The sequence below is a fragment of the Syngnathus floridae genome, chromosome 11, assembly GCF_059516105.1.
Source record: "Syngnathus floridae isolate MCC-2025c chromosome 11, RoL_Sflo_1.0, whole genome shotgun sequence".
Lineage (NCBI taxonomy): Eukaryota > Metazoa > Chordata > Actinopteri > Syngnathiformes > Syngnathidae > Syngnathus > Syngnathus floridae.
The window spans coordinates 7,416,598-7,431,961 of NC_142423.1; the positions used below are offsets into that span (position 1 = coordinate 7,416,598).

General features: G+C 43.6%; 2 protein-coding genes and 1 long non-coding RNA gene across 7 annotated transcripts; 2 read left to right on the forward strand and 1 right to left on the reverse strand.

The window, feature by feature from the left end:
• Positions 1-105: 105 nt before the first annotated feature.
• On the reverse strand, positions 106-15,312 carry LOC148390739 (G protein-coupled receptor 61-like). Of its 4 annotated transcripts, XM_088389710.1 has the most exons (4): positions 14,874-15,312; positions 14,210-14,421; positions 4,093-4,418; positions 106-3,172 (listed from the first exon to the last, which is right to left on the reverse strand). In XM_088389710.1, the coding sequence occupies exon 4, from the start codon at positions 2,974-2,976 to the stop codon at positions 1,585-1,587; it is 1,392 nt and encodes a 463-aa protein (XP_088245836.1). In that variant the 5' UTR covers positions 2,977-3,172; positions 4,093-4,418; positions 14,210-14,421; positions 14,874-15,312; the 3' UTR covers positions 106-1,584. The 4 variants fall into 4 exon arrangements, with proteins under 4 accessions (XP_088245836.1, XP_088245840.1, XP_088245838.1 ...); XM_088389714.1 differs by lacking the exons at positions 14,210-14,421; positions 14,874-15,312 and adding an exon at positions 9,126-9,251; XM_088389712.1 differs by lacking the exons at positions 14,210-14,421; positions 14,874-15,312 and adding an exon at positions 9,024-9,251.
• LOC148390740 (uncharacterized) lies at positions 4,152-5,269 on the forward strand. Its single transcript, XR_015861310.1, has 2 exons — positions 4,152-4,439; positions 4,537-5,269. It is a non-coding gene; the product is annotated as an uncharacterized LOC148390740 (long non-coding RNA).
• On the forward strand, positions 6,395-13,118 carry LOC148390741 (amphoterin-induced protein 1-like). 2 transcript variants are annotated; one of them, XM_088389708.1, is made up of 3 exons: positions 6,395-6,450; positions 9,080-9,254; positions 9,601-13,118. In XM_088389708.1, the coding sequence occupies exons 1-3, from the start codon at positions 6,421-6,423 to the stop codon at positions 11,103-11,105; spliced, it is 1,710 nt and encodes a 569-aa protein (XP_088245834.1). In that variant the 5' UTR covers positions 6,395-6,420; the 3' UTR covers positions 11,106-13,118. The 2 variants fall into 2 exon arrangements, with proteins under 2 accessions (XP_088245834.1, XP_088245835.1); XM_088389709.1 differs by having other exon boundaries at positions 6,402-6,450; positions 9,144-9,254.
• Positions 15,313-15,364: the final 52 nt, after the last annotated feature.

Here is a 15,364-nt window from a genome sequence, read left to right on the forward strand (position 1 = left end):
AAGTCCCTAAGATGACAGATTGGGCTATCTGGAGGTGGAAGTTCAGAAGCTCGAGACCTGACCAAGCTTTTCAACTATAATTTAACACATAAGAAGGCATCAGTATTCTTTCAAAAACATAGAAACTCTTTATTACAACCATAGCTCTCAATGAACGTTTAGCTGTGTACAGTACACATGTGCAAGCAGTTCTTTCATTTTAAAGAGAAAGGAAAAACTACCCTCACCCTAATTGTAAATGCTCCACATCATCCACAATTGAGGACATACATGATGAACATCAAGTTCATTTCTGGTTTTAGCTCGCTCACTTAGTGACCCTGTATCCACGTTAGTAAAGCACCTGCTATTTCGATCATTTCTGCATGTAGTTTTCATATTCAAGGTTTATCCTGTACATAAAACCTGATGAGGCTAGGAAAAGAAATTATATACATTTCTCCTCCATGATGATAATCTCCACAACTCACAAAGAAGGCAGCGGCAGGTCAAAACATTCCCGGCACCTTGCTGACAAATTCAAAACGTGTACTTGACACCAAGATAAAAAAAAAAAAAATCAAAGAAAAGATTGTGTAAAGCGTTACAGTTATACACAAAGCACACTTTACAAGTCTACCAAACACATAATTTAGCAGATGAATGAATTGAAAGGAACATACTGATCAAATGCTGTGCATCAAAAGAGTATACATTTCTATTTCCTCGAGTTCTAGAATCAGCTTATAGTCAACACATCTGGCTCGCTGGTCCAAAATGAATAAAAAAACAGTCAAAGATAGCGTTTCCATGAGAAGTGGGTTACATGATGCGTGCCAGGCTGATTTTGAAGAATTGAGAGGGGGCTTTATTATTGATGAAAGCCCAACTGTCAAACTCAAGAGAAACAAAATCCTATGTTTGTACTACAGCGTTGAGTCTTCATTTGTGATTTTTAAAGGCAGAAGATCACAGCACAATAATTGAGTAATCCATCGAGAAAAAGATGGTGATCAAAGGCAAACTCAGCTCAGCTTGATATCTAGCTTGATACCGGCAGTTCCAGATTTTGTAAAATCATTTTTCACTGCACAGAACTGAATTATTTCAATAGAATTCCCCAAACTTTTCAAACTGTTAAATCCATTCATTTGTTTACAGTTATCCTAAATGTCACATATTGTAAAAAACTGACAGAAATCTAGTGAACTACCCCGACTAGACATGACAGCTAGAGAGGGGGGGAATGGGGGCACTACACCCCCGAAACATGCTTGGAACCCCTACATTCAGCATTTTCACACATAGGGAATTAATAATGAATTTTTATAATTTGAAGATTTTGGGGGGTTTGGTTCTGCAGCCCCCTGGCCCTGAGTTATCCTAATGAACTAATTCAAGAATTGTTCAAAAAAAAAAAACTTTCACCTTTTCAAAGACAATGCTCAGTTTTGATTGACACGTTCAGCGAGGTGCTAATTTAACATTATGCTTGTATTTTGGTTGTAATTTGCAATGGTGACAAAAAACAATAATAAGAACCAAACAACTTTCCTGATGTCTTCAACACACAATCACAATGGTGTAAGAAAAAAAAGAAAAGAGTTAATTGTCTATATCTACGTGGTTGTTATTTGCCTGATCGGTATCGACAAACTCGTAGGTATCCTCTGCAATTTGTCCCGGTATACGAAAATCGACAGGTAGCGGATGTGCTAGCTCAGATGCTTGCGACTGAACCATGGGGCAGCAGGCCTCCCCTTTAGGACTGGAGGTGCTTTGCGAGTTCTGAGGTTCCAAGTTGCAGCCGGTGCCCTGAAGAAACTGGAGGAAATTTTCCTCTATGGAGCCTTCGCGGCTAGGCAGCCTCTCCTCCACCTCGAGTCCCGCTCGACGAAACAGGCACGGCAGATGTTTGCCCAGCTCCTCCCGGATCTGTCTGTTGAGACAGCCGTAGAAGAAGGGGTTGGAGGTGAAGCAGAAGTAGCCAATCCAGGTGACCGCCTCCTCGAGAGATGCCAACGTGGCCGGGGGGCTGGCGGCCAGAGCGGAATACAGGTGGAAAGAAAAGTAGGGCAGCCAGCAACCCAGAAACTGCCCGCCGACCGCCATCAACACGGCTGCCGCTTTCCCTCCGCCGAATGGCCGCACCGGTGTCTCCCTCCCGGTCCCTGTCCCTGTTCCAGAGCTGGTAACCATCGTGGACCGGCTACTGAGCGACTCGGACCTTTGGCGACGAGGCGTGTCCGTCCAAGTGGGCAGAGGCCCGTGGTGCATGGCGGCGACCCGAGCCACCTTGAACATGTTGCAGTACACCACGAAAATGACCAGCAGCGGACACAGGAAATAAAGCAGCGTGAAGAGGACCATGAACGCCAAACGGTTCGAGCCGCCCCCCGTCCAGTGCAGCGAGCAGCGCCTCTGACCCTGAGCGGGAGGAGAGGGGACCCCCCCGCCTCCCCCGCTACCCTCCAGAAGGGGAGTCCTCGCACCTTGCAGGATCCAGGCGAGCAGCGGCAAAGCCGACATGGCCAACGCTTTGACCCATATCCCCACCAGCACTGACGCCACCAGGCCCACGGTCATCTTCACCTCGTAGCGCATGGGGTGCATGACGTAATAATAGCGCTCCACGTTGATGACTGAGATGGAGAGGATGGCGGCGCTAACCAGGAACACGCTGAGGAAGAGGTAACTGCGGCACAGGGCCTCCCCGAAGAAGGCTCGACTGGAGACCATGCCGAGAGGCATCAGCACCAAGGCCGCCAGCAGGTCCACCAAGCACAGGTGGAAGACGAAGGCAAACTTGTGGAGCTGCGGGACTTTGGCGATGACCGTCATGACGGCCACGTTGCCCACCACAGCGAGCAGATCCATGAGTAGCATGGCCGCTAGGGCTACCCACTGGTACGGAGGCCAGTCCTCAGCCGGAGCGGAGGTAGACGTGTTGGACGGGAGCTGCCGAGGCGGGTGGGAGGAGTTCCACGCTGGCTCCATTGGAGGGTGGGACGAGGCGGGCGGGCGGGGTCCGTCACTGGCCCATCACCCATCCTTCACAGCCAGGAAGTACGGCCAGAGGACAGCGGCTGGGGAATTAGGTAGACCCCGCGGTTGTGATGCTGGTCTGATGCTCGTTCTCAACAATCGTTTTCATTTACAAAATCCTCACTTGTGCCCGCAGTCATAAACACCCCTGATGAAAGAGAACATAATGAACTGTGAGTTTATTCTGCTGGGATCATCTCAAGTCAAGCCTCAGATGAACTAAATAGTACAAAAGGACTCATTTTAGCCACAAGATGGCAAAGAGAATGAATAACACATTGCACATGTGTTCAACTTTCTCACGGACACCCTCAAAATATCATGTATTGCACGAAAACAAATACATTTGACCAAAAAAAAAAGAAAAATATGTACGTACATGTGCACTAATCCAATGGCCAACATCATCCAATCTGTATTTCGCTGTTCACATAAATGTCTGCATTACTTATACTGTATAAATTGTGTATCATCCAATTTATTAGGAACAGCACTGCAGTTCTGCAAACTACGGACACAACAGTAAACATCGTTAAATGATCCCCCAATTGGAACAGAATATTTGTTTTGCTTCATCTCACGTTTTGGATGTTATCATACTGTGCCTAATGAAGTGTCTGAATAGTGTGTACTTTTTATATTGGAAGGACTTTCTATTACATGCCCATGCAGATCTATCTAACTAAGCGCAAAGATGTATAAGGATCTACTGATGTGCGGTATACAAAAATACAAGATGGTTTACGATTATAACACCAGGAATTCAAATCAAAATGAATCTCTGAGTGATTGGCTTCAGTCAGCACTATGTGTCTAAATCAAACAACAGGGTGCCCCAGTTCAGTTTTACCCTCCTGCCAGGTTTAGTCATGTCTTACCACCCACTCGTTTGTATGTTAATCATTATTATATTACACCCACTGTGTAAAACAAGACATTATACCTGTCATCATAAATTTAGGTGGTTCATTTTACCCTCATAATTTTAATCTTAGAAGGGGAACAAACAGGAGTCGGGGTGTAAAGCAAATAAAGGGAGGGAGGGGGGGGACAGAGAGCATGATGTACCTGAATCAGAATATTTCCTCACACTGCTGCTTTGGGTTTGAAGGATGAGAATGCGGTGCATCTCCAACTCAAGTAGCGTCATGTACCTGCAACGAACGCGGCCCCCCTTCGCTCGTCTTCCCGGCCGGCCCTTGTTCTGCTTTGTGCATCCTGCTTGACTACGGCCGTGGTTCCATCCAAAAGATGCTGATGGGAATGTGTGCAAAGACACCAGGCAGACAGCCCACTCTCCTCTCTCCCACTCCCCTCCTCCTTCCCATGGTTGCATTGAGGAGCTCCGTGTCGTGTCTCCGCAGGGTCCTAGCGTCTGTGATGTTCATGGTGAACTGTCGAGAACAAGAGCACAGGTATCAAAATTTGCAATGCGATATTTACATTCCTACAAGTTGAAATCCCTCATGTTCTCACTCTCCTCCATGTTTATTCTTCATTTTTGTTTTTTAGTGGTGATTTGAGCACTTTCATGGATCAGCACGGCCTCCAGCACAAGATTTATTGAGAAGGTGAGGGGAGTGATGAGGCCGGCCTTCAGCCTCCATCACCCGAGCTTCTCAAAGTGGGGCTCCTGTTGCCACGGTGATCCTTTTCATATACAGTCCATCTCATTGCTCTATCTATGGGATGACAATGAAATGTGTGTGATGATGGATACAACTATACTCCTAACAACTGCTTTTTTTATTTGCATTTGTAAGGTCGCCTGACCATTTGCATTTAATGACAATCACCTTGCGCATCATTCATGTAACACCTCACATGCAGTGACTGATTCATTTCAATTACTAATAGACTTATTAGAATAATGCCAGAGTGACATCTCAGCTGTTCTGGTTTCAGTATGACACCGTTTCATATCACAGCTTTCCTGGAAGTGATTGTTGTTGTATCGCAAATTATTTTTGTCCGCTGGTAAGTTTTAGAAACCTAAGGGTGTGTGTGTGTGTGTGTGTGTTAGTTTGACCAGGGATAAACATGCACCACTGTGTCAAATGTCCAATTAGTCATGCGGGTAACAGACACGCACGAACATGGCTCAGACAGCAGAACACACAACATGCAGCATTGGAGTGGAATGTCATTACAACGGTTGTCATGGTATCAAGATGTCTGATGATGAAAGGCGGCATCAACACGTGCTTGTTTAAATATCGTACATTAAATGATTGCTGCATATGTATTTGTGTGTGTGCATGTAATATTTTTTTTTAATGGGCATATGGCACAAATGTCACCCCCGAACACCCTGCCGCATTTTCACTCATTTTCTATAAAATTGTCGCAAGTACAGACGAGCTAAAACTCCTTTGTGCGCTCTCTGACATTGAGCGCGCCACTGCCATCTAGTGTAGTGGATGTGCAATTACACTTTATTCTCCATAGAAGTAGCCCCTCCCAAAATATGTTACCTGGGACCACTCTACTAATATTTTGTTTTTTTAGCTCAATTAAGTATGAATTACAATTTTCCATGATGGTTTGGAATCACTGCACTGAGCCACCACTGCTTCAGACCAGTACTAATAATTGAATATCAGTGACATGTGCAAATTATTTAATTTGACCAAGCACAAATGTGTGTGTGTGTGTTCTGTGTGTCGGCACGTGAGCGAGTGCGAAGCGTGCACTGTTGACTTATGACAAAAATAGCAGAATCCTCACTCGGCTGGCAGCATCTATCATTGCTACCACAAATACAATGGTTTCCGTAGCAACCCTGAAAATAGACTCTACCATCGCACTCAGAAATAGCAAAATGACGCCACTCCAACCCTAGAGTGCCGCCACTGCCAATCACAACAAGCACCGATATCAGCTGCAGTCATGCGTGAGCTCATGCCACTGCATTTACCCAAACGGATTTATTGACGCCTACACAAACAAACAAACAATCAGCCCCGAAGCGGCAAATGTGCCCTGAGTGGGATCATAGTGACCTGCATATTGTTTGATAGCATCACTAAAAGGGGGGAAAAAAGCTTCTTGTGTGGATAATTTGGTTAATGTGATACAGGAGCATGTGATAGCTATACACAGGAGCAGGAGGCGTGTTAAAGTGAGTTAAAATGTAAACGTATTGAAGTTGCTGGGGATAAAGCATAGAACAGAGCTCACCGATTCCGGTCCTCGGGGTCAGGTGTCCTGCATGTTTTATGTCTCCCCGGTGCAACACACTGGTGTCAAATGATCAGATAATCAGCAAGGTCTGCAGAAGCTGGATCACAATCCTGATTATTTGAATCAGGTTTGCCACAGCAGCGAGACCTATAAAACCTGCAGGACACCAGACCTCAATGATTGGAACTGATGACCCCTGGAGTAGAGCAATGAATGTTTCCTTGGAGACTCGCAATGTTGAAGGTTTGTAATGCCGCGAAACAATTCAAAATGTGATAAATGTGTTGCCCTAGTGATTAGATTATGGTCCCCATGCATGTCACCCTAATTTGAAACCTGACTTTAAAACAGCCTAGTTTGAAACCCTACTGTGAAACCCTAATTGCAAGCCCTTATTTCAAACCCTAACCCTAATTTGAAACCCTATGTCAAAACAATAACCCTTTTCTGAAACCATAACCATAATTCAGATTTAAAATTAATTGAATTTAATCATCACACATCATTACACTTGCATTCCAATTTCACACCTGCAGACTTGGCACATTATTTAGTTATTATTATTATCACTGTTATTTTCAAAACAATTATTTGTATTGCTAATAACTTGATGCATATGACAATGAAATCTTTGAATATTGTTATTTGTGATTGATTTGGCTATAATCATTCAAATTATATTTGTATTTTTGTTTTGTGATTAATACTACTTTAATGAACGGCTTTACATTTTTATAATTTATATATTATGTATTTTATATCACACAATTCTGTAAGGTGAGCTTGAAGGACACGAAAGGCAACTGAAATAAAAATGTTCAGTAGAGCACTACGAAAACAAAAACAGCAAGCCTCCCTAAATGCGCCACAAGAGGGCAGTGTTTCTTCTATATTGCGCATTAAGCGCTGTACTGTACAGAACAGTAATGCAGTATCGTTATCTTAATTCTATGACAAAATATGTAAAGTGTCCCATTATTCACGTTAAGATGATCAATGTTGTCAGAGAGGTAAAAATTGTGGTTGTAGTCGTTTACTGCATTATCCACAGAGATGTCTCTAATATTATAAATATTTAAAACCACCTGCCAAAATGGTGCAAAACACTCTATGAGTGAGTGGCAAAAAGATGTTTGACCACAGTGGCAATCAACACAACCCTGTTTGGTTTTACTCTACCCCACTCGGACCAACCCGTTTATAATTCAGGAGAGGAGCATAAATCTTCTGACGGGCGTAATGTCCTTCTGCAAAGCTGCTGACTAAATCAACTCAGCTATGCAGTCGGACACACTGCAGTACATCTTTAAACCATAGATACAAAATAATGTATGCAAATTCAAACAGATATGTAATGTATGGATTAAATGTATTCAGTAGCCTCCTACGTTTAAAGAATACCTCGCTCCATCTTGCATTCCATTCAACACTGGAGACTTTCCTCCATTCTAATTATCTCGGGGCTTTCGGTGTCGGCAGTCATTCAAGCGTTTACGCTGTCACATTAACAACCACCCTGGTTCAAGATGGCGATGGGCTTAAATAGCTCCAATAGTGGCCTTTGATATCAACCTCATAGCACTTTAACAAGCCTTTCCATGTCACATGAGTTAGTTTGAGATGTTGAGGTGATAACGCCGGTCGAGGTTGTGTATTCAGTTTTATACTTGCGCAAGCTAATGAGCTCCAATGGACAGGTCCCAGCCAAGAAATCTGCCTTTACTCGTAAAAATGCTGGAAAAAAGTCATCCAAATTGGGTGAAACAGCTAACACACTAATGGGGCTAACCCTAACATTAACCCCTAACTGGTACATGCAAATTTCAAGGCCAGATCCCAGATTTGACCCCACATTTTTCAGATGCAAATATGTGCTGACCACTAGATCACAGTTCTGACAAGTTTATGTAACATGTTAAATCCCCGGAGAAGCCAATTTCCATTGCAAACACAATAATTCACCCCACACAGCTGTATGCACATCACGTCCAGCAAAAACTACTGCAGTGCACACACACACGCGCACATCCGGCCTGTCCTTCACCACAGTAACAAGGTGGGCTAAGGGAAAGGTCTTCATCATGACACTGACATCATTGCCTGCAATGTAAGGGCAATGCAAAACCATTAAGCCGCCACCCCCCTGTTTTCGATTTTTTTTTTTTTTGCTTTTAAGAAAACTGCACCAAGCAGTCCAGTAATCAATTCCTCCCCCTTGCAGAGGTGATACTCGCTGAAAAAAAAAGATTACGAGGTTCCTCGGTTTATGACAAAGCTCTGTTCCAATTGCATCGAAAATTCTAGTAAGAGAAGTTTATATACTTAGTGTTACAGATTGATATCTACATCTTATATTTCAAAATGATTATGAGAAATCGTTAACGTCATCAGCGTCGTCACATGAATATAATTAATTACTAATAAGGACATATAATAAAATTAAAGTTTTTTAAGTAAATTTGTTATATATTAAGTGTGCCTTTGCACGTCGCTCAAGTTGATGACCGCAGGTCTAGTTTTTAAATTCTCGTCAGGTATCACGCTGTCTGTCGCATAATCACAACGTATCAGCTAAAAAAAAACCAACAACCTGATGATGTGTAATAAATACTGCACCCTAAATAAATTACAACAGGGACCGAAATTAACCTCTCTGCACCCACTATAGAAAGACATTAGTAGAGCAATAAGTACAATAAAAAAGTGCATTAGATGAAATCGCAAGGTCTGAAATTAACGCCGCATGCTACGTGGGAGAGAGAGAGAGGAAGGAAGGCGAGAGAATGTGAGAGAGCAAGAATTGAGCAATGACGTACGTGAGAGCGACCCATTGCAACAACTGTATCTATCACATGGTGCCTTCGCTCTTCAGCACTCGAGGACTGCGGACAGGTTGCCCGTTGCGCCGTGCTACTCACTCGTTTGTTGTGATGTAGTCGCTGTCGGGGACAGAAAGAAAGAAAGAAAGACACCGGCCTATCCTGCTCAGGAGCGCCTCGCGGGATATTGGACCCAGGACTCTGCGTGTTGCAAGGAGCAACCACATGGTAAACATGTTTTTTCCTTTCTTCTGGTCAAAAAAAAGAGTAAGATAAACGTTAAATTAGAATTAAAAAATAATAATAAATGCTGATTTTTGTTCAGCTCCAGAACTTGGGCTGATTGCATTTAATATTAAGACCCATTATTTATTACCATATCTACATGAGGGACAGTGGAGGACAGATTGGAAAGTTGGTGCATTTTATAACGTTAATTGAAATGAGATTCTAGTGTGTATATCAGTAATGGATTCTTGAAGTTTGCTTGTTAGTAACCATGATGTCAAGGTGTGGACACAAGTCCTGAATTAGAAGTTAAACTCAAAAATCAAAAATTGGATTATCTCCACAGGTCGAAGACTCTCCTCCACTGTGAAGACTGCTGACACAATGGGGAGATTGGACATACCACATCGGAGGAGCATCTTTCTCCTTGTTGGGCCTCTGCTTTGGTCACTTCACGCCAGTGGACAGTTGATAGGAGGCCCGCTGGACTGCCAAAATCTGTGCGTGTGCGCAAGCAACATCATCAGCTGCTCAAAAGGGAATCTCACCAACCCCCCTACCCCCCTACCCAAATACACAACGGTGCTGGACCTCAGCTTCAACTCCATCGGCAGACTGCGGGCGGAGTGGACGCCCGTCGTGCTGAGTCGACTCCACACGCTGCTCCTCAGCCACAACGGGCTCTCCTTCCTCTCTTCGGCGGCGTTTGTGCACGTGACAAAGCTGCGTTACCTGGACTTATCTGCCAACCAGCTCCGCCAGCTAGATGAAAACATGTTCGAGCCGCTGGAGAACTTGGAGGTGCTGCTGCTTTATAAGAACAGCATTTCGCAGATTGAACGTTCCGCCGCTTTCTCGGGTCTGGCCAACCTGCAGAAGCTCTACCTGAGCCAGAATCTCATCTCGCGCTTCCCCTTGGAGCTGGTGAAGGAGCGAAGCCGCATGGAGACCCTCACACTGCTGGATGTCTCGTCCAACCGGATCAAAGCGCTGACGTTACACGAGCTTCGAGCTCTGCCCGCGTGGATCAAAAACGGCTTGTACTTCCACAATAACCCCCTGCCGTGCAGTTGTGATCTTTTCGACGTGGTTGCACACTGGCAACTCAAAGATCTCAGCTCGGTCGTGGACTTCAAGGATGAGCACACTTGTATCCTTGCGGGTCAGCCCAAACGAAAAGTGCTCACCCTTGACCTGGACAAAGCTTATTTGAACTGCAGCGAGGTCAAGCTAACGGATAGAGAAGCGTATCTGGAGCAGGTTGTGGTGCTAGACTGTGACACCAAGCAGAAAGACATGGTAAAGACCTGGGCCTTGCCAGGGAACATCCCGGTATCTTCAGCAAACAAAAGCACAAAGATACTTCCGGACGGAAACCTTCAGCTCGGACCTTTGAGGGAAGACGACTCGGGCGTGTACACCTGCTACGCCATCGGAGACGCCCTTAACGAGACGATTAACATCACCGTGGTGGTTTTTAACTCAACCATGATCCCCGGCTTGGAGAACTTGAAGACTGCATACACCACCCTCATAGCATGCCTTATCAGCATTGTGATGGTTTTCATCTACCTCTACCTCACACCTTGCCACTGCGCCTGTTGTCCAGGTCAGGAACTGGAGAAAAATGACCCGACAGGCAGCCTCCACTCCTCCAACGCCCAAAGCCACCAAGAGACTGGACCGGAACGAGGGAATGAGGGCGGTAAAGACACCTCATTTGACACCAAGGACTTGTTAGAGCAGAACGGGAGGTTGAACCCAAAAGGTGAAGAAGTTTGGAAGGAGGGGAACAAGAAGAGGAAGGCATCTGTTAGCTCTGTGAGCTCAGACACCCCCATGATGGTGTAAAAGTGTTTGAAGGAGTGGAAAAACTGCTATGCATGTTTGTGATTGATGATTACCAGTCACTGGCGGAGCTAGAATTTTTTTTTTTTTTTCTTTGAGGGGTGGCACAGATATCTCTGGTAGGCGGCAAAACGAACAAAAAAAATCGTACAAAATGCACAAAAAATTCATTTTATGTTCTCTACCAGTTTGTTCAAAGTGCAAGAGGGATTCTACTGAATATTCTCGGCAATGTATCCAATCTCTTAATGGCATCCAGGAAGCTTTCTTTGCTCAGGGGACACAAATGGAAGGACCTGAAAGGTTCTAGCCATTATTGCCCAACCCTGAGTAAACCAGATGGCCACAAAAACATTAGCGCGGTCAACACACAAGTAGCAAGCGTCACATCAGACAATCGAGCGGACAACAGATAAGTCAAACCTGACATAAATAATGTCATGACTCAAAGAACTTTACCATTAAAGAGTAATAATAGCAAACACATTAGAAATATATCCAGCTACAAAGTACATATACAGTAAATATGGTCGAACAACAATTGTCACGTAGGAAAAGTTATAGGATTGAATGTTTTTTCTTTTCTTTTGATTAATTTGCCTTACTTGTACTTGCCGTTAGGATCACACTGAAAAGAAAAAACAAATATACACGAGGGGAATATAAAACCATAGTGGATCCTCATCTCACACTGTTGATTTTAGGTTTAGGCACATGGCTTCTTTTTATCCTGACATTACAACATTGTCGTCGTAACATTACAACTTACTGTATGTATTTTTTCCCAGTGTGGCTCTTTTGTAGCATTTCAACCCTCATGGTGCTTATTTTTAAACTGGAATGGTCCCTCATTATAATGTAGCAAAGAAACATAAACATATTTCCTGAATGTAAATGTTGTGTAAAAGTTGTTCATGTTATGATGCATCAATATTACAAGACGAAAGACAACATAAATGATGCAAGTAACCAATATGGAGGATCTGTATTCCTTGTTTTACTGTAGCCATAAAATGCTACTCGCTAAAAAGATGACATCATCGTCTCTCACTTTAATGCTGATTTAATGCCTGCGATATTATGCGACCTTGTGGCTAAGGCTAGAGGTTCTATGGCGGCTCGTATAAATAGAAGCAGTGGCAGGGGGCAGGCTTGGCGAGTAGCACATAGAATATTTAAGAGGTCACTGGCAATATTTCTGTGGAAGAGCTCAGCACTGTGGACTTTTATCTCAGAACATTATTGCCGTTCAGTGTTCACTCCCACTTCAGACCTACTCCACTGTGTATTTTCTTCTTGACATTATAACTCTGGAATCCCAAAAAAATGTCAAGGCATGAAATGATTCCTGTTCTTTCATATTAATGTTATCTAATCCATCCATATACTGTTTATATTAATTGTTTACATTCTGTGGACAAAAGAAAACATATATTTACCTCAAGATATGAATTAGAAATGAGATTTCCTCTCTATGTCCCAACTGGGAATGCCGTAAGCCCGATGACGACAGATTTGCGGAGGATTTCAAAACACAAGCATCATGTTACACAGCAAAGCTGACCTGACGTGTGTGTATATCAGACTTCAATCTGCTAAGTGGCAGAGACGCCTTCTGGCTCATGTTACTGTATTACACTAATACAGACCGTCTTGATTACTTGAGTGAAACGGGAGATCACGGAGATGGATGGAGAGCAAAATGTCAAGTATCCTTGTGTCCATGTTCTATCCCGTGCGCTGTCTTATTTGAACTGTAAATCACATGATCCTCCCTCACATAGTACCTTCTCCTTTGGGGTCTTTTGCCTTCTACCAATAAACCGTGACAATATAAGGGGCCGGTGCGGCAAATTTTAATTGAGTGTGAAATGTCACCCTTAATGATTGAAGCGGTCTGCGTTTCTCATGTTACCATGTTTACTCACAACACACAGTAGCTGTTCACCACAGTTGATCATGTGGCTGAAAAAAATAATAATTCAGATCAATAAAAAAATGAGGACAGTAACTCACTTAGAGACACCAGTGAGAGGCAGAGACTGAATTAAGTGTCAAACTGGCACATGTAGTCTATGAATAATGGAAGCTTTGTTGTGTTTGAAAGTCCTGAAATTTGAAATAGGGTGACTCATCCTCTCCCCAATGCCCCTCCTCAGACTCTCACATCAAAGGTACACAAGATGTTTGCTGGGTGAGTGTGCTGCTGCCGCCTAGCGGCGTCCACTTCTAAGTGCACCCAAGTCTACACTTGGGAGCTTAGAGGATTCCAATGACATTGACATTTCAGATTCGGTGGTTTATTCAATACACAGTGCTCTAGGGAGTACGCCACCCCATGCCATGAAGATGAATCATAAATATTTTGAGAATTTGTTTCTACTAGGGTGGCCTAAAAAGGAATTTGTTTGGACTGGAGACAGTTTAGTAGAAACTACACTGCAGATCTCCGACAAATGTCAGCAACCAATCTCATGGGCTATTTGGTCACATGATCAAACATGTTTTTCCCCATCCACCAGAGAGCACATCTTGTGAAAATATAATTTTAACCCACAAGAAAACGCAGCATGATTTGATTATTTCTTCCTCAGCAACAACTGACTTTATTAACAAATCAGTTGCAGGACAAATAACAACTATACACACGATAGTAATTTACACATTTTTACGTTGTACATGAATACTGGATCACCTGAAACACTCATTAAAACAATTATGCCCTCCAGAATGAAATCCACGAGGAAAATTTCTTTACCATTAAGAGCTGAGTGTACTCCAGAATCGAATCAGATTCAATACAAGAGGCAGGTCTTATGTTACAAAAACTGCACGAGGAGTCAAATTACCTCACTAGAAATGAGGTGATACTGATTTCCGTCATAAAAACCACAAGGTGCATCATCATCAATAGCTAAACTGTTAGGCCCACCGCAAGCTGGTAACTAGTTTTAATGAGTGGCCTGCTGTTGGACTCTGGTTCTGCAGTTTTTTTTTTTTTGTGATTCCTTAAATAATATACTGCATGTGGAGGCTGAAAACCAGATCCAGGATTTCACTCTTTCCCATTGTAGGATTACGTATCTATGACACCGGACTCCACTTACCTAAAGTGCTCTGCTGATGTTATCTCATCTGTTCATCTTAATCGTGTCTTGCGCTTGCTCACACACTGAAAAGGGATGAAGACAACAGCAAAACGAGGTCAACTCTCCAGCGGGTGGCTTACCTCTGCTAATGGTTTCTGTCCGGTCTCCGCAGCAGTCGTGAGGTCGCAAAACCCGGCTGCAGCTTTAGAACGGGCGATGCATGTGTGAAGCTGTGTAGAGGAGAAACAGCAGATTAACTTTGCAAAAAGTGCTACTGCTCCCATGTTAGTCCCTCAAACATTTACCAACCTGTACTAAATTTTGTGACTGTTTGGATGAATTGGCACGAAATGTGTATATTTTCAAAATCTGACATTTTAGCCAGACTGCATGATTACTGCTGAAGTTGATTAGGCCCAGAAAAAATGACAAAACTCAATGAACTACAACAAAGTAATAAAAACTTCACACTTTTTTTTTTTAAACTGAGCATGATTGTATTCATAAAGACAAATCTCATGGTGGATCTAAAGTACCCATAACAAGGACATCAATCATCCAGGTCATGCAAATGTGCAAAGGTTGAACTGGGCTGCTTCTTTCAAAAACAATCAAAAATGACTCGAGCAATTTGGGTATGCTAATAAGCGAAAAATGGCGAGTGTATACAGTCCATATTTACCTGCAGAACTGAAGTGGATGCATCAACTCACAGCAGCCGGAACTCTCGAGTCCCTGTGAAGTCGGTCTGGTCCCACGTGTTGAAGATGAGGGACGAGCCATGTCTGAGGTCCTGCTCTTGAGCTTTTCCTCAATGTCATTGGACTACTTTGTAAAAGGAAGATTATGTAACTCATCACCCAAGTAATAAAGTTACATGGATGCTTTTGTTCCATTCCAGTTAATGTCAGAGACAGGCAGCGCTGCTCTTTGACGTAGACAAGTTGTGTCAAGTGTCGCCTTCACACGAGGGTTCTCCATGCGAGAACGCGACAACGCGAATAAACAGCCCTCCGTGTCGAACCGGGGCAACTGCGCCGGTGGTCCCGTTGAGACCCGAGGCCCACAAAAGGCCGTGCAGATGGACTGGAAAGCGCTTTGAAAAGAGGTCAATCAATTGTATTCAACACACAACACAGTGGTTGGTTTTCCTGGGAACTCAACACTTCCTCT